The sequence below is a fragment of the Musa acuminata genome, chromosome BXJ3-10 (genome assembly GCF_036884655.1).
Source record: "Musa acuminata AAA Group cultivar baxijiao chromosome BXJ3-10, Cavendish_Baxijiao_AAA, whole genome shotgun sequence".
NCBI classification, from domain to species: Eukaryota; Viridiplantae; Streptophyta; class Magnoliopsida; order Zingiberales; family Musaceae; genus Musa; species Musa acuminata.
The window spans coordinates 25,507,111-25,529,047 of NC_088358.1; the positions used below are offsets into that span (position 1 = coordinate 25,507,111).

General features: G+C 43.0%; 3 protein-coding genes across 9 annotated transcripts; all 3 read right to left on the reverse strand.

Moving 5' to 3' along the window:
* Positions 1-1,039: 1,039 nt before the first annotated feature.
* On the reverse strand, positions 1,040-2,640 carry LOC135651832 (aspartic proteinase PCS1-like). The gene has a single exon (XM_065172320.1). It carries the CDS (start codon positions 2,493-2,495, stop codon positions 1,155-1,157), a length of 1,341 nt encoding a protein of 446 aa, XP_065028392.1. The 5' UTR covers positions 2,496-2,640; the 3' UTR covers positions 1,040-1,154.
* Positions 2,641-3,411: 771 nt separating this feature from the next.
* Positions 3,412-9,697, reverse strand: LOC104000903 (E3 ubiquitin-protein ligase RDUF1). 7 transcript variants are annotated; one of them, XM_065172327.1, is made up of 6 exons: positions 7,971-9,697; positions 6,721-6,849; positions 6,401-6,463; positions 6,056-6,142; positions 5,167-5,962; positions 3,412-3,804 (listed from the first exon to the last, which is right to left on the reverse strand). In XM_065172327.1, the coding sequence occupies exon 1, from the start codon at positions 9,238-9,240 to the stop codon at positions 8,065-8,067; it is 1,176 nt and encodes a 391-aa protein (XP_065028399.1). In that variant the 5' UTR covers positions 9,241-9,697; the 3' UTR covers positions 3,412-3,804; positions 5,167-5,962; positions 6,056-6,142; positions 6,401-6,463; positions 6,721-6,849; positions 7,971-8,064. The 7 variants fall into 7 exon arrangements, with proteins under 7 accessions (XP_065028399.1, XP_065028396.1, XP_065028397.1 ...); XM_065172324.1 differs by having other exon boundaries at positions 3,412-4,399; XM_065172325.1 differs by having other exon boundaries at positions 3,412-4,417.
* A 1,016-nt stretch (positions 9,698-10,713) lies between these two features.
* On the reverse strand, positions 10,714-16,809 carry LOC135651579 (protein TOC75-3, chloroplastic-like). The gene is made up of 7 exons (XM_065171769.1): positions 15,596-16,809; positions 13,518-13,739; positions 13,288-13,395; positions 12,522-12,713; positions 12,192-12,440; positions 11,306-11,560; positions 10,714-11,172 (listed from the first exon to the last, which is right to left on the reverse strand). The coding sequence occupies exons 1-7, from the start codon at positions 16,694-16,696 to the stop codon at positions 10,933-10,935; spliced, it is 2,367 nt and encodes a 788-aa protein (XP_065027841.1). The 5' UTR covers positions 16,697-16,809; the 3' UTR covers positions 10,714-10,932.
* Positions 16,810-21,937: the final 5,128 nt, after the last annotated feature.

The following is a 21,937-nucleotide window of genomic DNA, read 5'->3' on the forward strand; positions in this document are numbered from 1 at the left end:
CAATAAATCCAATTTATTTGATGAGAAGCTATTTATAATTATCTTGATCTCCATCTTCTTGTAGTATGATTGGTTGCTGAAATCATGCATTTCTCATTCATCTTTGGTTGCTCGCAAACTTAAATAATATCATTCTTCCAAGTGATTAGATCCACAGCTTTTACTGGTCATTTATTCGGTATCGACTATGATATTTTAACATCATTAATTTATATAAATAATAATATTTTTTATTTAATTAAAAATATATTTATAAAAATATTCTTAGGTATTTATTAATAGAACAGGTTATGCAATCTCTAACATTTTAAATATACTGTCTTTATTCATATGATTATCTTCACACATTCACTTCAACATTCTAATTTATATATATATATATATATATATATATATATATATATATATATATATATTATCTTAATCATCTAATATTAAGATTATAGTGTCATTTGACCATGTAAAAAATTTAGTGATCACATAAAACTTATAACGTGCGATGATAGTATTTATAGTTCTATTTATATGAAGACGCGGGTGTTGGGCCTGTTATATTCGTCGATGAATCTTCTTCTTCCATGGATTGCTATCCATGACGCGGGCTCTTATCTACCTCGAAATTTGTGCTTAAGCAATGATTGATTGATCCTGATCGTGCAGTAGCCCAACAATCTTATATATATATATATATATATATATATATATATATATATATATATATATATATATATATATATATATATATATATATATATATATAAGATTGTTGGGCTGGGCTTCAGAATCAGGCCCTAACGTAGTCCCACGAAGCAACGTCCATGGCACCGGCACACAGCTCATTGATGAAGCTCACAAGAGACCACATTGGCGGCCGCATTTGTGTTAAGTGCCGGTCACTGCACTATCCCATCACCGACTCGCTTCTTCCCACCTATTATCGTGGCTCACGATCGCGGGCTTCGTAGTCAAATCGAGTTACCTCGAGCGGGAGCAAAGGCACGATCGATCACGATGGCAAGGAATAAGACCACGAGTCACGTCAGGAATAAGACTCGATTATTAGCTGCCTCGACGTAGTACATATATACACGCCTCTACACATGGACCCAATGCGCATGTATTTACACTACCACAAGACGGATCGTTAATAGTGATCACGGGCTCGCCACACCGAGTTGCCGACTCGCCTGGTCGCACCGCGCGGGCGCGAACCCGACCCGAGCGTTCTCCAGGTCGTACTCCACCCACACGTTCTGCTGGTGATGGTGTCCGATCACGTACGCCGACAGTGGCACCAAGTCCGAGTTCCCGAACGTGAAGCACCACACCGCGTCCGCCCCTCGCACCTCGCCCGGCACCCGGTACAGCAGCGTCTCCCCCCCCACCGCCACCTCCGCGCCGCCTCGCAGCAGCAGCACCACCGCCGGCAGACCCGGTGGGGGCTCCTCCCTTGCCGCTGGCACCCGGAAGCAGAGGTCGAACGCCCCCTGGAACACGAAGTCCGGCTCGCCCAGGGGCGCGAGCGCGCCCCTGGTCTGCCGCGAGAACTCCGCCTTGAGCGCGTCGTAGGCGGGGCCGAGGAGGAACGTGAACTGGCTGCCGGAGTCGACCATGGTCTGCCCGGCGCCGGTGTGGTCCGGGACGAGCACGGACTTGGGGATCGGGAGGAGGGCGTGGCCGACGCGGATGCCCTCGAGCTGGACGGAGTAGGCGACCCGGTCGAAGTAGGGGAGGGGGAGGGTGATTTGGATCAAAGGGGTGTAATTGAACGGCAGCGGGAAGGGGGGCTCCGCGTTGCCGAGGAGGAGCAGTCCGAAGGCGTCGTGATCCGGAATGCAGTAGGAGAATCGGCGGATGCCGCTCTGGGTCACGAAGGAGAGGGATCCCCTGTTCATCCCGAGCAGCCCGGCGGCGTCGGTGTCGCCGCCAGCGGAGGAATAGGCGGAGGCCACGCAGGCGAAAACGGTGGGCAGTGAGGGCGAGCTGCCCACGAGGAAGGAGTCGGTGGCGATGGCGCCGTCGGCGGTGGAGGCGTCAGCATAGGAGAGGTAAACATGGCAACGACCGCCGGGCGAGGAGGCGTCGCAGATGGGCGGCATGGGGAGGTCGCGGCCGCGGTCGCGACAAGTCGGGGAGTAGCAGGGGACAGGGTGGTAGGATGACGACCTGTTGGGGTCGAAGGAGTGCGCAGCGGAAGAGTTGCAGAGGAGCCAGGAGAGCTCGCTTCCGGTGTCGAGCACCATGGAAACGTTCTGCGGCGGCGTGCCGACGGCGAGTGGGACGGTGAGGCTGACATTATGGTGGAAGAGGAGCTTGTTGGATGGCTTGCGGAGAGCCAAAGATGGCACCTTTTGGACTCTTAGCGGCAGTACAAGAGACAAAGATGAGGCCTTTGCACCACCCGTAGTACTCGAGGAACGGGAGGTGAATGGCTGGAGAAGAAAAAGCAGCAGAAATAGAAGAAAACACTGAGAGTTAGAAGCAGAGGAGATCATGCCGTCTGATTTCTTCTGGTTTCGGCGACTCTCTGGATTTGGATGGAGAAGGAAACTATGAAGAGAAGCGTCGAGTTAGTGGAACTCGGAATGCCGTAGAATCGAAGGAACCAACATTTAGAACAGTAGTGATGGGTGCTGATGGCAGAGGAGGGGGAGGCAAGAACTGGTTGTGAGATATCTGTGTCGTATACGTTTAAGAAGCGTCTCTGTCCTGTCCTTCCCGTGCGCTGGGAGATTAAGGAGACAGCTTTGAAATGACAATGATAAAGAAGGTTGCAGATTTCCATCTGATTTGACTTGATTTTGATGTTTGGTGACAATGCGATGATTCAGAAAGGGACGTCGTCGTGTTAGGCATCCAAAGTAGGTTTGCTGGTTCTGCATCACTGCCACTTCGTCAAAGAAGAACACACCCTACAAGAAAAGCCGCAATACTAATGGTGTCTTTATGGCTGTAGAACTACACACAAAGCATGGCGACGGATTCAAGTAATGGGAACATCATGATTCGTGCACAACCTTCTTTGACTCCCTGAAAGCTCGAATGTCGATCGTCATCATTGATCCCTCGTAGAGAAGCAACGCAAGCTTCGTCACCAACTAGTGTGTTGCGGTCATGTGGAACACCAGCATTGTACGAAGCTTGACAGGATCGCAAGGTGGCCAGTCCCACGCAGTGATGTGGGAGGAAGGCGGTGGCAGAGTGGTTGAGGACCACAGCTTGGTGATCCCAGCGAAATCGACTCCATAGAAGTGCTGTTGACATCATCCCAAGCTCACGAGGCTTCAAAAAGTGGAGGGTTTTCCAATCTAATTAGAAGAATTCTTTTAGCATCTAATCATACTTTCCTTGACATTAGTTAGTGTTGGTACTAAATATAGACTACTGGTCGAATTCACAAAACTAAAAGTGTTTAGTGAAACGTGATATAATATCCCTCAAATTATCCATACATCAATCCCCCTTTATCAGTTGCATACGAAGAAGAAGACATCCCTTTATCGAGGAAGATTGTACATGTATTCAGCTGTCACTTTGGACTATGGAGTTTGGTCCATAAATCAAAGACGACGACCGCAGCAAAACGCCAACCCACATACATGCCAAAGTGACAACTGTTGCACTGCTCCACACGATAAAACCGAGCACTAATCGCTTGCCTTCGTTGATTGCATTGAAGGATGAAACAATGCTTCGAAGGCAGTGAGCTCAAAAGATTGAATAGCGAGCAGTAAACTCTCTTGCATCCGCTGCTTTGCATTGGAATGAAGTTGGGATAGATTGTGGAGGTCATACATGACCTACCTACACAAGAAAGCAACAGGCAAGTGATTTCAGAGGCCATGTGATTGCAATGCAGATAGAACCACGCAACCATTAAAACTTGCCGGTGACAGGACAAGCACTGTCTGCAGGCATCAGCACACATGCTTAAAGCAACCAAGCTTTTTTGGCTTCTGCTGGTGAAGTAGTGCCAATTTAGCAAGTTAATAGTATCTGAGCTCATCAACTGTTCTACTGATGTCTTCTGCTGTGTCTCGATCATCTTTACATGGATAAAAGTCAAATTTCCAAGATGATGAGGATCTTCATAAACCTTTTGTGTGTGATGACAAATCATGTGGAAAATGAGGGGTTAAGTATAGCATCTACTGAGCCTCATGACACTCCTTGGGTAAAATTTTCTTTTATCCCCTCAAACATCATTAATTGCCTCTTCTGTCAACCATGCTTGATGAGTACTGTTGCACCAAACAGGTGGTCTAAATTCTGTTCAGGAATCCCAGGGAAAGAAAACAGAGTATTATGATGCAAAATGCTATAAGAACCAAAAGAGGGGCGGCATTCTGCAGAGCTCACATATTCTTGATGGCAGTTGGTGCTCAGGTTCTTCAATCACCTGTCAGCATATCAGAATCTGATACATTGATTTAAGCCATCATGTTGAATAGAAAATCCAGCAGTCCTTGCAAGACAAAGTCATGGGTCTAACATGGAGGAAATCTTGCAAGAACAGACATCAGAGGAATCTCTCCTTCTGAATCTCTGTGAATGTGCAGCTGGACTTGATAGCTTAATATATGTGTGTTGTACTATCCTGGAGCTTAAAATAAAATTCATGCTAAACCCACTTAATGATTTGGTACTATGGTGCCATGCTTGACTCACCTAAGCTGTTTGCATTATTGTCTTAGAACAAGTTTTTTGCAAGCAGCAACTCCATGAGTCACTCTATCCTACTGCAGAACTGTTTCAGGTGCTGTCTGAAATCAGTACTGCTTTCCTGGGTTAGGCAAACTAATCAGCTGTCCACTTATCTGCGACAAACTATATATACATACATATACATATATACACATACACATACACATACATATACACATATACATATACATATACATATATATATATATCAGTATAAGATGTTTGCTGGGAAAAATTCTTACATAAGCCTAATAGCCCCACTAAGCCCAGCCAACTCACTAAAAGCCTCCATTTACAAGATTGGTGGACAATATGGACCCGAAAGACAGACAAAAATCTAATATTTGAGTTACCAATAATGATGCCATATGGCTTGGACTTCATGTGCGGGTTTATGTGATGAAAGAATCAGATTTGCTAAATCCATTATCTAAGTTAGATTTACTAGATTGTAGCACTAACCTGCCATTGTAGACATCGCGAAGACAAGGGATGAAGACAACATAAATTATATCTGCTAATAGGCATCTTTGTCTTCCTGGTATTGTGGTGCTTGCTGCAGTAGAGACAAATGATCAGCTTTGTCTAGCAAGATACCATGTCCTCCCTTTCTTGTCTATTTGTCCTGCACCTAGTTTCCCATGCCCATGGCAAGCAGGGCAAACTTTTGTCACAGATCTTTTCTGGCTCCGTTTGCCTCGCTCGGTGCTGCTCCTGCTGACCTCCATCATATTTAGTATTGATCACCACGCAAGATTCCTTCAACAAATCATTTGAGAAGACAAAGCAGGTTGCATGGAGAGGTTGAAAACAATATCCTGATGCAGCCAGCTGCATTGATCTCCAACCCAGTGCACAGCAGCAATCAGAGACTTGGTCAGAGGAACGCATTTGATACGAACAAGTTCAATGCAATCCGAGTAGTCATGCTGGATCGCATTTTTTGAGATTTCAGTCTCCAACAACCTAACTCTTTTGGAGCTGAGCTGCCACCCACCTTGTTGGCACCTAAAACGTGTCCCCATGTCTCAGTCAGTGACTCAGTGTCCTTTGAATGATGCACTATGGGAAGTGGGAACAACATGGTTACGGCAGCTTCAGCAAGTATGTAACGTAGTAAATGGGGAAAAGATGATGCTACTCCTTAAATGCCTGTTGGATGTCCACACTACACAGTGGTCAAATGGACTTAAGTGCTGTTTGGACTTTGAATGGGCTTGATGAGAGCCAAACCATCAGATCCTTACAATTCCACAATCTGAAAGGCAATGCCATGTAGTGAGCAAGAGTCAGAAATGCATACAAAGACTATGAAGTCAAAAAGTTGGTCTTTTAGGTTCAACTCAGTAACCTGTAATCGCTAATCTTCGGCTTGGGTCAACCATTTTTGCTGATCAGAAGAAATATTGTGAGTTCGGCTTGGGTCATTACATCATCACTGCATCAGAGACAAGACAACAAGGCATTAGAAAAGATTACATGTTGTAACTGCATGCAAAGAATTAAAACCAACATCAGCAAGTAAAACTAAGGTGGTGTAAAAAAAGATGCATTGAATACTATGACCAGGTTGAACAAAAGCTACCCATAAGATATATAGTATCAAGTCAACTAAAGAATGAAGAAACCCCTGAGACATAGGTCCACTGAACATAGGCACTTCTGGTGAAAGGTGGAACAGAGAATCATATCTTGCCTTGCCTTGTATTTATGGGCATTCCATGGAATCTCTGACAAACTTGTTCAAATATAAGTTCACCTGTACAACAAATAAAAAAAAAAAAAGGATCATACAATGTACCATGCCACAGAAAGGACTAAATCCATATGTCACATTCATCTAAGATTACATCTTGACCATGTGAAGAGAGAGAGAGAGAGAGAGAGAGAGAGAGAGAGATTTGTTGTGTCTGCTTGTGATTTTTTACTATTCCAGCTGTCCTTCCCAATGCCATTAGCATGTTATCACTGTTTAATCAGTTTTGCTTCATTGTTAACAAGGATTTTCCAACTTACTAGAGCCTTTTCAACACTGATTATATTCACAATGCACTGTGAGCAAAGCTACAACTTCTCAGTTCCTGAGCCAATCATCCAAAGTGATGATTATAGGGAGGAATATCTTGGCATCAAGCTTTTGTTTACCTGAAAATTCATGGAAGACTGCACATAAAGACAGCATGCTACAGAACATAATGTATGAAAGTATTTAGTATTCCATCACCATCTTAGTAGTTCAGTAGATCTGATTTCATAATTACTTTGAAGAACTATATTATAGCCTGTCTCATGCATCATGAACAGGAATCAACCCATAACAAGAAGAAGACTACTCAAGCATTTAATTTTGAGATCAAGTAAAAACTTGTCTGCTTACAGTCTCACAAAAAGGATTCCAATTTAAAAAAATTGTTTTACAGTTTCTATGGTTCCGTTAGAAAAATGATACATCATAACAGCTAAGAATGATATAGACAGGAACGAAAAAAGAAGCCTATCACTCTAAAATATAAGACTAGTTCTAAAGCAGCCAAAAATCCAATTGTAATTCCTGATTTAAAGTTAGCAGGCAGCTACATTTCAGTCAACATACACAAATGCTCACTAACATAGCTGGAAGAGAGAGATGAATTTTGAACAGAAAAGAACCAACAAATCCCCTCCTCAATGATCAACGAGAAGACAAATAACAAACAAACAGATTGAGGAAAGCCAACCACCAGATATCTGCCCGTGTAATCGGATAGAAAGATTTCAACAATAGCTTTAAAATAGTCCAACCAAAAAGAAAAAGAATCATAAATTCTTCATGAAGACTTATACTAGTACAGGTCAACCACCCATGAGAACATAAAATACTGCTCAAAACTATACCGATGCTAATGATATGGCAAATGAAAGGCTATAATGTATAAACAAGCACTTGTAAATCTCTTCATGAAGTGTAAAACTAAGAACTTCACAAACAAAAGAAGTTAGATACACCTTATACATGATATTAAACTAATGAGTGGAAATAATTCAAACTTTTCTATTGAAGATTGAACAACAGCATAAATAATGAATGTTTAATTCCAAAATAACCACACTTCAAGAGGCCATAAACCTTTGTAATATCAGAAAGCTAGACTACAGAATAAAAGCCACTTACATGTGGACAAAAGAACAGAACCGATTAGGAAATCTGAAAGGATATAGAAATCAAAAGATGATACATTTTTTTTTAATCTTCACTAGTCACTGTGGAATTATATCCAGAAAATTACCAGCCAGCAACCATTTGCATCCTTTTTGCAGAATCAAGTAACTACAGTTTTGCAGAGGAATTGGATTGAAGAGCAAAAAGTTGAACTTTTCTACTCAGTTATCATCATCACCATCCTCCAATACCCTACTTGTGCTCTGTCCCCGATAGCTCCTACTGAAGAATGGATATCTCCTGTGTCTAAGAGAAGTGGTTGAGAAAGAGCGAGACTCGGAGGTCAGCCTCAGTGAAGATGTAGGAGGAGATCGAAGACGCCTGAAGAAGGAGAAGAAATTGCGGAATGCCCGAACAATTCTTCCACTCTCTCTGGATCTATTTCCTCTTGAGGACCACGATATCCTTCTCGGTGTGCCAGCGGTCCTAATTCCTTCATCCATCTCTGTGTAAACCATAGGAAGCTCTCTTTCCGTGCCTCTCCTGCCACCAGTGAACCTCCCAACAGCGAACCCACCACCTGGAAGCCTCCATATGGTGAGCCCCACCGTCTCCTCCTCGTTCTCAGCCACATGAGTCCGCTCGTCGTCCTCCATTTCTTGCACATCCGTCGGCATCTCATGGCGACAAAGAGGGCAGGAATTTCTTAGCGAGAGCCAAGGCAGGATGCAATCCTGGTGGTAGATGTGTTTGCAGGGCATCTCACGGACCTCAGTTCCGAGCTCGAAGGGGTCCTTGCAGACGGCACAATGGGACTCCATCGAGATATGGCCATCGGCGATCTCGATAGTGGGCATAGACTCGATGGCGACCTTCGAAGCCGGCGAGTACTCGAAACCAGGCGCACCGCCGATTCCGTCAACCTCAGTCTGGGAGAGCTGGTCGAGTATTCTCTCCAATCCCGAGCCCATCAAGAACTCCGACATGCTTTCCGGCAAGGGGCGGAGACCGGATCGGGTGCCGTCATCGTAGTAGAGCTCGAAGCTGCTGTTGGTGGTCCAATCCGCATCACGTCGTCCGCCTACGGGAGGACTGCGAAGAACAATGACGGGGTTGAAGGGAGAGCGGTCGCCAGTGGACGCACGATTGTTACGGCGGAACCTAATTTCCGAGGACTGGCGCCGACGGCCGACAGCCGCGGAGCTGTTGTCGACGGCGGAAGGGACGCGGCGGCGACGAGGCTCGGTAGCGGTCTCGGAGGCAAGAGGAAAGCGGCCAGGCGCGTCAAGGAAGCCACCGCCACAGTCTGGGCAGATGACTGCGTCCCAGGGCCAAATGAGGACGAAGCGACAGCAGTGGTGGCACCAGTACGTCGATGCCGTCTCCATGGAAGCCATCAACGACCAAACGAAGATGGCGATGGCGTAGGCGGCGGCGCCGACGACGAGGAAGCACCGGAGGAAGAGAGGAGTTCCCTTAAAAAGATGCAACCATTGAAGTTTGAACCCAAAGTCGAACCGATCTTGGATGGAAGCCCTAAAAATCCGAGTTTCCGAGAGATACAGCACCCACACCGATCAAACCATTCAAGAAATCGCTTCGATCCAATCTCCAACTTGAAATCCCAAACTATTCCTAACCAAATAGAGGGGGAAGAAACCCGAATATTTTGAGGAGAATCGAGAATCCCTTGCTTAATTTGCAGTCATATCCCGCAAGGATTCGGGGATTTGGGAGGATAGAGAAGGAGGGGGGAGGGAGGGAGGTTTTAAGCGCTCGACGAAGCTTCAATGGCGGAAGCTCGTGCGCGCGGTGGCGTGCTTTGGACGGTCCGTTCGCTTACACACGCGGAGACGCCGTTATTACGATGTCATTCCTGAAGCGAGTTCGCTTGGGTTATGATATCCCGACGGCGTTAGTCAACGTAAGGCAGAGCGGGAAGCGGACCACGTGGGGTCAGAGAAGGCGACCCGGGTCGGGCCGAGTCGGCGGGGGGCACGGTGCAACGACTCGGTCCGGTGTCAGACTACTTTTGCAGCCAGAGTCCAATTACTAAAATACCCCTGATATAGATTGGACAACCTGCGGTCCACTAACCCGGGTTTAGTGGCACTTGTACAATTTCAAGTACAATTATTGGAGCGATAAAAGAAAGAAATAAAAAAACAAAGCCAAAGTGTTTCTATGTATATTTATACGTAAGGGAAGAAAAGCCAAAGTTTTCTTCTTGGTGGAGAAAAGATGAGGAAGGGGATACTGCCCGTCCTTAGGAAGACATCCATGACGTTTGTCAATGGTTTAGGTTGATGAATGGCCTGTGGGACTCAATTGGTGCAACTCACTCAGCCGCCCTGAGTTGGTCAATGATTGGTCAACTTAACAAGATATGCGAGTGTTATGTGGATGTACGACCCGCTCCAAACGAATGTGACACGAACTATAATTTTGGGTCGGGTTGGGATTATTGGGCCGTGATTGCAAGAAGGACCGGCCCACGTCGTCGCCCCATCTTCTTTAACTCTTCTTGCTATTTCAAGGAGCATCATGGTGATCTCATCAAATCTTGCTTGCAGCATCAACACCTTGGGAACTTCTTGCGATGCATTGTAGAGATCTGCGTCCAAATCCTTCGTAGTTTAGGGCGTTTGCCAGTCATATGACGAAACCGAGATCATGCACATAAGAGATCCAAGAACTTGAGAAACACACAAATAGAAACTACGAGTAGAGATAAATCCACGGATTTATGGGTTGTTTATCCAAGCGGTGCCAACATGGCACCAATCATTTCCCAAGAGACAAATTAAGCTTCTTTCAAAGTTATTTCCCAGTTCAACTTTGCTTCTAAATCTATTTCCGAAACTGGACACTAGAAAATCTAATGAATCCTTTGTTGCATAAAGAAAATCACATAAGAAACAGTTCGGTTCTGCTGTTCATTTAGTTCAAAGATCTATAAAGGCATAAAACACAAAAATTTAAACAGCACACACTATAACTTGCATGTTGAACGTAATATCTTGTAAATATAGAAATGATGATGGAAAAACCTGGTTAAATTTTTTTTACTGAAGCCTGTAAAATTCCCCTCAAAATCTCTCACCGAACCTAAAGAATACTGCACCAGTACCAGAATTGTGATCCATGGCGTACTCAGCTCTCACCATCCCAAGCTTCACACCGGCACCATAGGAGGAGCCATGCCCAGCTCGGCGGAAAAATTCAGTCGGGTTTCCCTTTACATCCTTCGAACTGCCAAGGTCATTTCCATGCTCCGCAAACAAATATACATGGGTGTTCTTCACGGGGATTCGCAGCTCAGTGGCAAGCTACAGTAGAACAAAAGTCATGATTTTGAATTATATTGGATAGCATAATCACACAAAGATTCGTTTCTTCAGAATATAACACCCAAGAAAAATGGAACAATGGATAAACAACAAGCCAGTGTGTCCTGCTCACCTCGAGAATGTTCCTGCAGGCACCCAATTCTCCCATGTTGTAGCCTCTCACTGAGTAGGGACCTCCAAGAGTGAAAGCATCATAGCTTGGGAGGTCTCCAACACAACCACCATAGTGTCCATGAAGAACCAGAACAGGTGGTGGTGATTTACTTATGCCTTCTTCAACGTTCTTCAATGGAATGAACCGGGTTAATGTGAGCTGGTGGCGGTTGAAGAATGGAAAGTTGCTGCCGATTCCAAGACCTTGGTCCAGCTACCATCAAAATTCAATATGATCATTAGATGAGCATGTCATCATGTCTAGATGTTCTACTCCATGTCACTCAGAAATTTTATATGAATGGAGATGTCAAATATCACATATCACCGACCAATGGCAAAAGGGAAAAGCATGAATGGTCAATAGAAAAGTTTTTTACTCGAGAAAATGAAAACTATGATGTCTCCATATTCCTTGGAGTTGTGCATACTCGAGTACATGGACTAATACATATCCATAGCTCAAAAACATACAGGGCAAATGAGAACTACATAATCAGACATGCATCAATTAGTTGTCCATGTATAAAACGTCTAGGATAACCTGGATTAGCTGTGACTTACAAGCGCACTACCATCCAATCAGTTACGAACAAATTACTTTAAAAAAAATCTGGAGGAGATGGTGAGGTTGAGGGAAATGAATCTTTATGAATTTCGTGGCCATATACCATATATGCTAAATGGTCCAAATATTCAACTCTAAATAAGAAATTATCAACAAGCCTCCAATGGATTACTTTTTATGTCTACAATAATGTTAAAAATGTAAATCTACCATCATATCGACACCTTTGATTACAGATGCATGCAAAAAACCTTTAGTTGACAGCAAGCCTAGGTACCTGGAAGACATCTCTCTCACCAACGGTTGCACCATTCAGAAACTTTGTGTTGTCACGTGTAATATTCGCTTGTGCAAATGCTATGCGATCAATGCCAGTACCGCTGAGGGTTGTTGGAGGCCCATCCATGCTTAAACCACCACTAGGTAACACTCGAGCACCATGGGTACAAATGCTAGTAGTTTCATCACGGGTTGTGATCTCTTCCATCACAAGCCCATAAGTAAATTTGCTTTGTCGGGTGAAGCTCTGAAATGTTAACAGTGAGTACTACAGCAGTGAAGAAATGGATCATGGAAATAAAATGAATGGCTATGTGAACAATGATACCTCGGTTATATTGGCTTTAAAGCCCACTCTATCAATCCATACAGGTGGAACTTCATCTACACCTGGACCACCAGTGAAGACAGGACTTAACTTCCGGCTGTTAAAGCAGCTGGTGCGGAAGGTTCGGTTGCGAGGGTTGGTCACACCATCTAGATAAGGGTGCACATATTCAAGCTTGAAAGACAAATCATCCTGAACAAGAGTGAGAAAATTACATAATAAGTCAAACTAACACAATAAATCACTGAAAGCTCACAAATATCGCACGAGCATATGAAGGTTTGTGTTTATCTCCTAATTCTCTACTCACATTTCCAACAATAACTAAATTGAGATTAAGGAAAAAATGAATGGAAGAATTGCTTTTTTCAAACCAGTTCGATGTCAGAAGAAAGCAAACAACCACTGGACACACCAACAGACAAAAATTTCTGACATGGGCTAAATAACTTTTAAATCATTATAATCCACAGAGGAAATTGAAAGTCCTTACTCCTGAAAATAAGAATAACTCCACCAGAAAATTGAAAATCCTGACTCTTGACTACAATATAAATATTATTGCCATCGGTGAACCCTTTAGGGCAACCATGAACAAGCTCCCACTATTGCCAATGTTCAGTTTAACCCCTACATGCATGAGGATGTTTACAGTGATCTCGGTGCAACCACAAGTTTTTTGATCAATTTCAGCACTTTAACAAAACAAATTTAATCAAATCCAACAATTTGTAATTCTACAACAAGGAAATCAAAATTTACACACCTGAGGATTGAGAAGATTGCTCGATGTAACTGAACCAACAATTGATCTGTTCAAACCATTTATGTTGCGATGTTCAAATGAAACAGTTCCACCAGGTTGAACTGAAGCCTAACAACAATAATGCACACAATGTCAGTAATCGGTCTCTTTGAAGAAGAATAAGACAGTTTACATCTGAATACCAGCCCATTCTTCCAAACCGAAAGTCATGTCAGCATGGACAGAATTACCAGTGTCGGTCGTCCATCACGTCCAGGTACGATACTCCATTCGGTGCTTACTTCAGCTGTCTTTTGATCCATTTCTCTGAGTTTGATTTCAACTATTATGCCTCCTTCATTCTTTTCATCTGGTCGTGGGTTCACCTCTATATTGGAGAATAAAGCAAGCGAGTTTATGTTCCTCAAAGCTTGCTTTCCTGCTTCTATGTTAAAGACATGCCCTGGTCGAAGCTGCACTAGATCAAACATATTATAATATATTTATAATAGTACAAAAACAATATTCCAAAAATAATACAACAGGTAAGAAATAAGAATAGCAAAGTCAAATCCTTTTAAGATTTGATAATATGTCAGAGAACCTGGAATTGGTGGAATACAATATGCAGAACAAGCAGAAATGTGATTTATGACATACATGTTTGACAATTATATTAATCTGTCAGCCTAATTTATGTACAATCTCATCAAGAAAACCCTCTCCAGGACCTCAATGGATATTTAATATGTACAAAACAAACTCCAGGTTCAGAATGATGACTGTTCACAATAGCAAACCTTTGCATATATGTCCCACGTTGCTCTTGGAATATTTATCTTAATAACACAATAACCAAGCTGGTTGTCGGAAAGTCATCCTTAAAAAGTGATACAGATGCTACAGGCAAAAAAATATTAAAACCAACATGGTAAATGGCCATCGAAATATTAAAACTTGATAGTTTCAACAGAAAAATTAGCCAAAATTGCTAGCAGTTGATCTAAAAAATTGCAGATGTGTTCTTATTAAAGAAGATATAAAAAGAAAGAAATGAAGATGAGAATACAAAGAAGAGAAAGAGAGAGAGAGAGAGAGAGGGAGACTTGTGTTGAATCCTTATGAGTGAATCACTTCCATTTTTGCCTTAGCAAAGAATAAGAAGAAGCAACTAGCAAGAAATTGCTATCCAAACTGCCAATATGAATGGTAGTTTTCCAGCCAGTACGGGTATCTTATCCCATTGCCAATTTCTAAGATCCACTTTCTTGAATTAATAAATTATACAACATGATGCTGACCATTACTTTTGGCAATTTTTTTTCATATATTCATTGGAAATGTTGGTTTTTTTCATAACCAGCTAACCATTCATAATCGGCTAACTCATCATGTATCAGATCAGTGATTATTCATTTGAGGTTTAATTTTCGATGTTTCTTTCCTTCACTAGTACAATTGGATTTATAAAACTAGTGAAGTTTAGTTTGCCATGATTGCGGTTGGAGATTGGAAGTTCAGTGCAGATCTCTTTTTCCATAACATTAGCTTGCTGGAGAAAGATATCCGGTAGGCATTCCTTTATACTCATTATTGCTTATATGTTTAGCCTGTATTATAATTAAAATGGAACAAAGTTGATGCTTTTGAGTATCATGCTGAAATGTACATTGTCATTTTAGACATGCAACCTGTCAGCCTTTCCTAATAAATGAGATCTTATTTATGTTTTAAATATTGTCAAATATTGATGTAGCTTCAGTAGTTTTTTGTTGAAATATACACTGTGTGTGCACTTACTAGTTTAAAATTGGAGGTGAAAGAAACCCTAACATAGATTCTGGCCTATGACATAGGTTACAACTCTGAAGAGCTTTATCACAAACTTAGTGCAATAAGGTATTTTCATTTGAGCAAATCCCAGATTTCTACAAATTAGCCTCATACATAACAAAATGATAGTTAATCCTCATGGAAGACAAAGAAACCATTTAAATTTTAGTCAAATGATAAGTCACTCTAAGTCTACACTTTTTCTGTATCCTGACCACTTCTTTATATCATCAAAATGCAGTGACTAACAAAGAATAACTAGAATAATCAGACATGTGAACAATCTCCCTAAAGGAAAAACATCGGATAACTTATTATTGTTTCAATTTAGAGTTGTATTCTAACATTCCTAGCAAGTCAGTCTCCAGCAGCAAACAATTCAGACAGCACTATGGTTTTCTCATTTACCACTAAAGTTTTACATTCTGTGATACACTCGATCATAGAGCATTTAAGTAGTTATCAACAAATGAGGGCAACAATGTGACAACTATACCTGTCTGGGCAGCTCCCGGCGAATGACAGCCAAATGAGTATTCCCTTCACATAGATTTCCAAGCTTATCCAGGAACTGGATGTCAAGCTGAGTAATATCACCCTCCACGACCTCACACACCACCTCCTTTGTGTTCAGATTCCCAAAATTGACAACCTGGGCGCAAGCATACCCCTCATCCTGGTACCACTTCTGCACCCGGTCCCGAATCCTCTGCAGCAACCTAGCACTCACTTTCCCCCTCTCGCGGAGCATCAGCAGCACCTCCCGCCGGACTGTCACAGGCAACAAGCATGACCTTGAGCGCTCGATCCTCCTCCTGTATTCCCTCTCCTGGCTTCGAAAGTACTCTAACTTCTCCCTCTCCGTCATGTCCGGGTCCATCTCCATCTGCTTCGTCTGCGGCATCAGCCCGACGTTGATGCAACGAAATGCGTCCGCAGACTGCCACGTGCTCTCGGCGAACGACACTGTGAGGGCCAAGGTGCCATCGGGCTTGGTCTTGCATTGGAGGTCGACCTTCTCAAACATGCCGGAAGCGGCCAGGTTTTCCAACTCTGACTGGAGCTGGGCCTTGGTGTAGACGCCACCGTTGCGCAGCGATACCATCTCGAAGAAGGAGTCCTCCGTGCCGGCGACGGTGGTCGAGCGCCGGCGGTCAAAGAGCAGGATGTCGGAGATTTTATACCGCTTGAGGCCGCTCAGCTTGTTGAGCTGGACGACGATGTTAGCCGGTAAGCCATGGGGGTCCCACTCCCGGCCGGCGCCGCCCTCCTCCTTCGCAAGCGCCACCAACGGGGAGAACAGGTTAGACCAGAAACCACCCCCATCGCCGCCGCCGCCTCCCCGGTACCAACCTCCGCCACCGCCGCCGTCAATGGGGGGAGGAGAGGACGAAGCAAGCAAGATGAACCCGCCACCAGCCGCGGCGGCAAAGGAGACCGCGGAGGCGGAGAAGGCTGCAAGGGATTTCTTGCAGGCACCAAAAATGGAAGGTTTAGGGGCCATGGATCTGTCGGAGGAGGGATGCTTGCCCCTCCGTGGTGCAGCAGAGGAGTGGATCTGGGGCCGGAGGAGCTGCTTGGGGGCGGTGAAGGCCATGGAAGCTTGGAGATTGGGAAGGGAATGGAAGGGGGGGGAGAGGCGGCGGTGAGGGTTAGGAAAGCATAAATGGCTCCTCCAAGAAAGGCACCACGAGTTAGAGGGTGCGGGTGACGAGCCTCGATGATAAAAGTAAAGGGTTTCGCCAGGGTTTATGTGATACCGGGCTCACTGCTCACCGCCTGGGTTGGACTCACTCATTAGGGCCATTTCTAATATTTATTTTGAATATTTATTATTATTATTATTTATTATTATTTTAAATCTCAATATTTTATTTTTTTATTCTTTTTTCAAAAAATTATCTCTACCTTTCATCACATCGATCATCGTCTTTACTTAATTATCTTGTCATATGATCATCTTTGCTATCCGTTATCTTCACCCCGTTGCTCTCATCTACTTTTTCTATGGATCTCGTAACGAATAAAGAATAATCATGTGTTGAATTATAATATTTTTTATTATATTAATAAAAAAAAATATATTATAATTTAATTAAAATTAGTTACAGTATTTCTTAATTGAGTTTTTATTATATCGATTAAAAAAACATTATAACTCAATTAAAACATATTGTAATCAGACATATTATTCGATCAAAATGTCTACCTACCAATTTCTTGGGAGTCGTAGGAGTTTTGACCGATTCTTGTTTAGTATCCTTCGTCGTCGTCGTCCCAGTCGACGTCCCTCTCGCCGAACCCTCCTCTTCATACTTGAGCGACCCAAACCTTGCCCTTGGCGGTCGTACTCCGACAGTCGAGGCCAGGGACTTTGAGCCTCGACCTTCTACTCGATAAGGAACAACCCCTTGCATCTTATCTCGAGCATGTTGGGGTTGCTCCACAACGGGAGATATTGCGTGTGTCGGAGCAACCTCGATCAAGACCCGAGCATCAGTTTATTGTCCTCCTCGGTCGTCGTTGGCGTCAAGGATGCCCAACATCACCACTGCGGATGGCGACGATGGCTCGACGGGGGCGGAGGTGAGCGCAATCTACCACCGTCATGAGGTGGCGCAGTTGAAGTTCCAAACAGGAGAAGCCACAAGTGCAAGACCGCAACTATTTGCATCGGACGAAGATCTCGGCGGTGGGGCTTTGGAAGATGGTGGTGCGTGACCACTTGCCTTGCCCGTCAAGAGTACCAAGAGACACAACAATGTTCATGCTAATGCATACGACTACATGGCAAGTATCTCAGACCAACAAGCATGTGAGACACCAAATTATTATTATTTTGAGACTTTCTTTCTCAGTTTATAGTATATTTGTATTATTTTACATGATTTTTTAAAGGTGTAAAAAGTATTATAATCCTATTCAAAAACAATGTAGAGGTCAAGTTTTTTACATGTTCTTATTCATGATCGATAAAAATACTTATTTGAAACCAATCAAAGTTGATAAACCTTCTTTGGCTATAATATTTTTGTATAGACTTGTAAGATTTTTATAAATGCATAAAAAAAACACTATAATCCTATTAAAAATTATTATAATGGATATAAAAGCTAATATATATATATATTCTTATTCATGAACTAATAAAAATACCTATTTATAATCCAACTAAGGTGGATAAGTTAGTTTGTATGGGATTTGGAGTCTTTCATGGTTAATGTATTTTTATGAATATGTCAAAAATATTATAATCGTGTTCAAAAATACTGTATAAAAGTCAAGTTTATTACATGTTCTTATTCTGAAATGAATAAAACATTTGACGTTGCTTTCATGATCAAAGTGTCTTATGTGTAATACATCCTCACTGATCAAGCAAATACAAAGGTTTCTTTTTATTTATTTATTTTTTCTAATAGATTAATGATTTCAAGCATTATTGTTAAACCATGGAGCGATCAAGCTAAGGAATCATAACCAAGGTGCATGGCTCAGGAGAGAGTTTGCTCGATTAAGGTATAAACATCGGCCCGTAGACTCGTGAGAAATAGGGATTATCGTTTTTCTCCCGACTCTTATCTTTAATCATCAATCTAGATAAGAAAAATTTTAGTTTTTTTTTAATCTTGAATTGAAGATGATGTCTTTTCTCTTCTCAAAAGCTTCGTGCGTGTAGCTGACTTGATATCAAGTTAGAGAAACTCCGATTGGTTTTCTAGTTTATGAGAATCACTGTTCCTTTTGCCCTTTTCTCACTCTTTATTTAATCGCCGGGAACAGATAAAGGAATGTTAAGACACACGCACTCCGCAACATTTTAGTTGCGGGGAACAAAGTTGCCTTCCTTTCGCTACCGTGAGGTGGCTTTATTTGGCCAGACTCTATCTTCCTTTATAAATATACCTGTGAATTGAACCTTAACCCAAGAAGACGAGCTCGCCAGGGAAGGCAGAAATAAAAAAGGGAAACTCTTTGACGATCATTGAAGTATGGCGAGCGTCAACCTCGACCTTGAAGAAGGAGAAGGGAGCAGCGAGCGGAATGGTTTGATAGAAAGAATCAAGCATGTAACACCTTCCTTCCTTCCTTCTTTCATTCTTTACCCTGCTTCCTGATTCAGCACATTCCTCTCCCTCATCTACTGCGTTATCTGATGATGACAGATTACACGGATCATTCTCGATCGCACCAATCCATGTGTTCCGGCTTCTCTCACTGCCACGAAGGACTCCGTCATTTCCAAACTGAAGTGGTGCAAGCAAAACAAGTTACAGGTGTGCTTTTACGTTGGGATCATCCTTTACCCTGGTGGTTTATTTGCTGCACAAGGTAGCTACTACCTTCGGATGGTCAACTACGTCGCTCCATGTCTCACTGCTCTGCCCGCTGTAACTCGATTCCACGAACACTTTAGAAATCTCGAGCAGATCAGAGACATCGGCGACAATTTACAGAGACTGGAACAGTTGATCAGAGAGTTATCAGCTTCACTTGATGGAGTGGCGAGTGTCGGAAGAACAAATTAAGTTGTTGAAGAAGTCGATCCAAACGGAGTCGGAAGATGCGAAATGTGCAAAACAAACCAACAGTTGGTGTGATGTACATCACTCCACAATTTCAAGTCATCAGATTTATGATGCTATATATGAACAGTTAGAACAGTTAGTGTCTTGCTATATTTTACCAAGTGAAACATTAACTTAAAATAAGGTTTTGATTTAAGAGTTGTCGTTAAGATAGGAGTTCCTGTCATCTTGGATTGATCCCCCTATGAATAGAAGGCTTATATAGTGCTATCCATTTGATAAGTTATCATCTTTAATAAGAATTTTTAGTTTTAAAGTTTCCTCATCTTTTTTCTCCTCTTATTTATGATTTCTTTATAGCCACCACTTTTCAAGTTATTTTTAAACAAACAAGAGGATTGATTATTTTAGTTTTGTAAGCATTATTACCTAAGAATAAATCATAGAGACTATCAACTACTTTGACTGATAAAATTAAGATCTTGATCATATTTCTATAAAATAAAGGGAATGTTACAAAGTAGAGTGGTTAGACGTGTTTAAGACAGGTGTGAGTTTTAGACAAAACGCGTCCAAGCAATCTACTTTGTAACATCCCTTCGTTGCTCTTTGATTGGAATCAAATGGAGCCATACGCTTACTTCGATTGCAAGCAATACACAAACGAGCAGCTCTTATGTGAACGGAATGCGGTCCTAATTGTTCTTTAATTTTCTGTTCCTTAGTAATAGTGTTAAATTCATGCTAAAGATGAGATATTTTCTAATCATTGATAAAAACAAATTATCAACAACGGGTCCCTTCTCCCGCTCTTGAGGTCGAGCCAGAGCCCGCTACAACGGGTCCCTTCTCTCGCTCACACGGTCGAGCCCAAACTTGCTATGACGAATCCTTTCCTCCCGCTGACACAGTTAAGATAGAACCCGATACGATAAGTCCTTTCTCTCGCTTATGCGGTCGAGCTCAAACTCGTTTCAATTGGTCCTTTCCTTCTGCTGATGTGGTCAGCCATAACCTGCTACGACGGGTCCCTCCTCCCACTCATGCGGTCGAACCAAAGTTCGCTATGATGAGTCCCTCCTCTCGCTCATGCAGTCGAACCAAGGCCTACTATGACGGGTCCCTTCTCCCGCTCATGTGGTTGAACTATAGCATACTATAATGGGTCCCTCCTCTTACTCGTGGTGATCGAATCAAGCCCCGCTACAGCAGAAGCTGCTAAGGTGGATCCACTCTCCTGCCCATGGTGGTCGAATCAAGATCCACTACAACAGAAGCCACTAAGGTAGATCCACTCTCTCGCTTATAGTTGTCGGATCAAGACCCTCTAAGGCGGAGCTACTCTATCACCCATGATGGTCGAAACAAGACTAGTTATGACGAAAGCCGCTAAGACGAATTCACTCTCCCACCTATGACGATTGAATCGAGACCCGCTATGATGGAAGCCGCTAAGGCAAAGCCACTCTCCCGCCCATGGCAATCAAATTAAGACCCTCTCACCCATAGTGGTTGAATCAAGACTCACTATAGTGGACTTATACCGATACTCCCACTACCATGGTCAAATCAAGACCTGCTATAGCGGATTGATACTGATACTCTTGTTACGACGGATTGATATTGATACTCCTACTATGACAGATTGATATCGATACTCCCACTATTTAAGATCTACTACGACGAAGCCACCACGATGGACTAAAATCAATCTTCTCGCTCACATGGTCGAGCCAACACCTACTACTATGGACTTACACTCCCACCTAGGCGGTCGAATACCTACCTCTAGAGGTGGAAGAAAGGGCAGGACCAAAAGAAGACCCAATCTCCCATATGAAAGGAGGAGGCAAAAATGGAGAAGGAAGCCCCTGAAGCAGAGGGGGGGGGGGGTCGGAGGAGGCAAAAAATGGAGAAAGAAGACCTCTTGAAGCAAAAGGGGGGGTAAAAAAAGAGAGTGAATGAACTCATGAGCAAAAGGGGGAGAATTAAGATAGAGAGGGAGTAAAAAAGAAAGGGGTCCCTTAGGTTAACACACATCTGAACAAAGAATTGCCCTAAGGGGCACAACCCACCCTAAGGGGCTTCATGCCAACCTTTACGATACCAACGATGAACCCAAAGATAAACAACATGATCACGTCATCGTACATGAATGCATGAAAAATGATATCATTCGAGACCACCATTCGAATCTTCGAAAAACACCTTTATTGGGGGACGAGTGATAGGGATAAACCCTGGTACCCCCCCTAGCTCCCAAACCAAGCTTCATCGCTCAAAGATTGAGGTGCACCTAGCGAACCGTG

Bases quoted from the DNA above. Each gene is read 5' to 3' on its own strand.
- LOC104000903 (XM_065172322.1), bottom strand. From the start codon at position 9,240: ATGGCTTCCATGGAGACGGCATCGACGTACTGGTGCCACCACTGCTGT.
- LOC135651579 (XM_065171769.1), bottom strand. From the start codon at position 16,696: ATGGCCTTCACCGCCCCCAAGCAGCTCCTCCGGCCCCAGATCCACTCC. The intron at 13,740-15,595 runs GTATAGTTGTCA...GATCTAGTGCAG, and splicing joins GCCGGGAGCTGCCCAGACAG to CTTCGACCAGGGCATGTCTT. The intron at 12,441-12,521 runs GTATCATTGTTC...TTAACATTTCAG, and splicing joins TTAAAGCCAATATAACCGAG to AGCTTCACCCGACAAAGCAA.
- LOC135651832 (XM_065172320.1), bottom strand. From the start codon at position 2,495: ATGATCTCCTCTGCTTCTAACTCTCAGTGTTTTCTTCTATTTCTGCTG.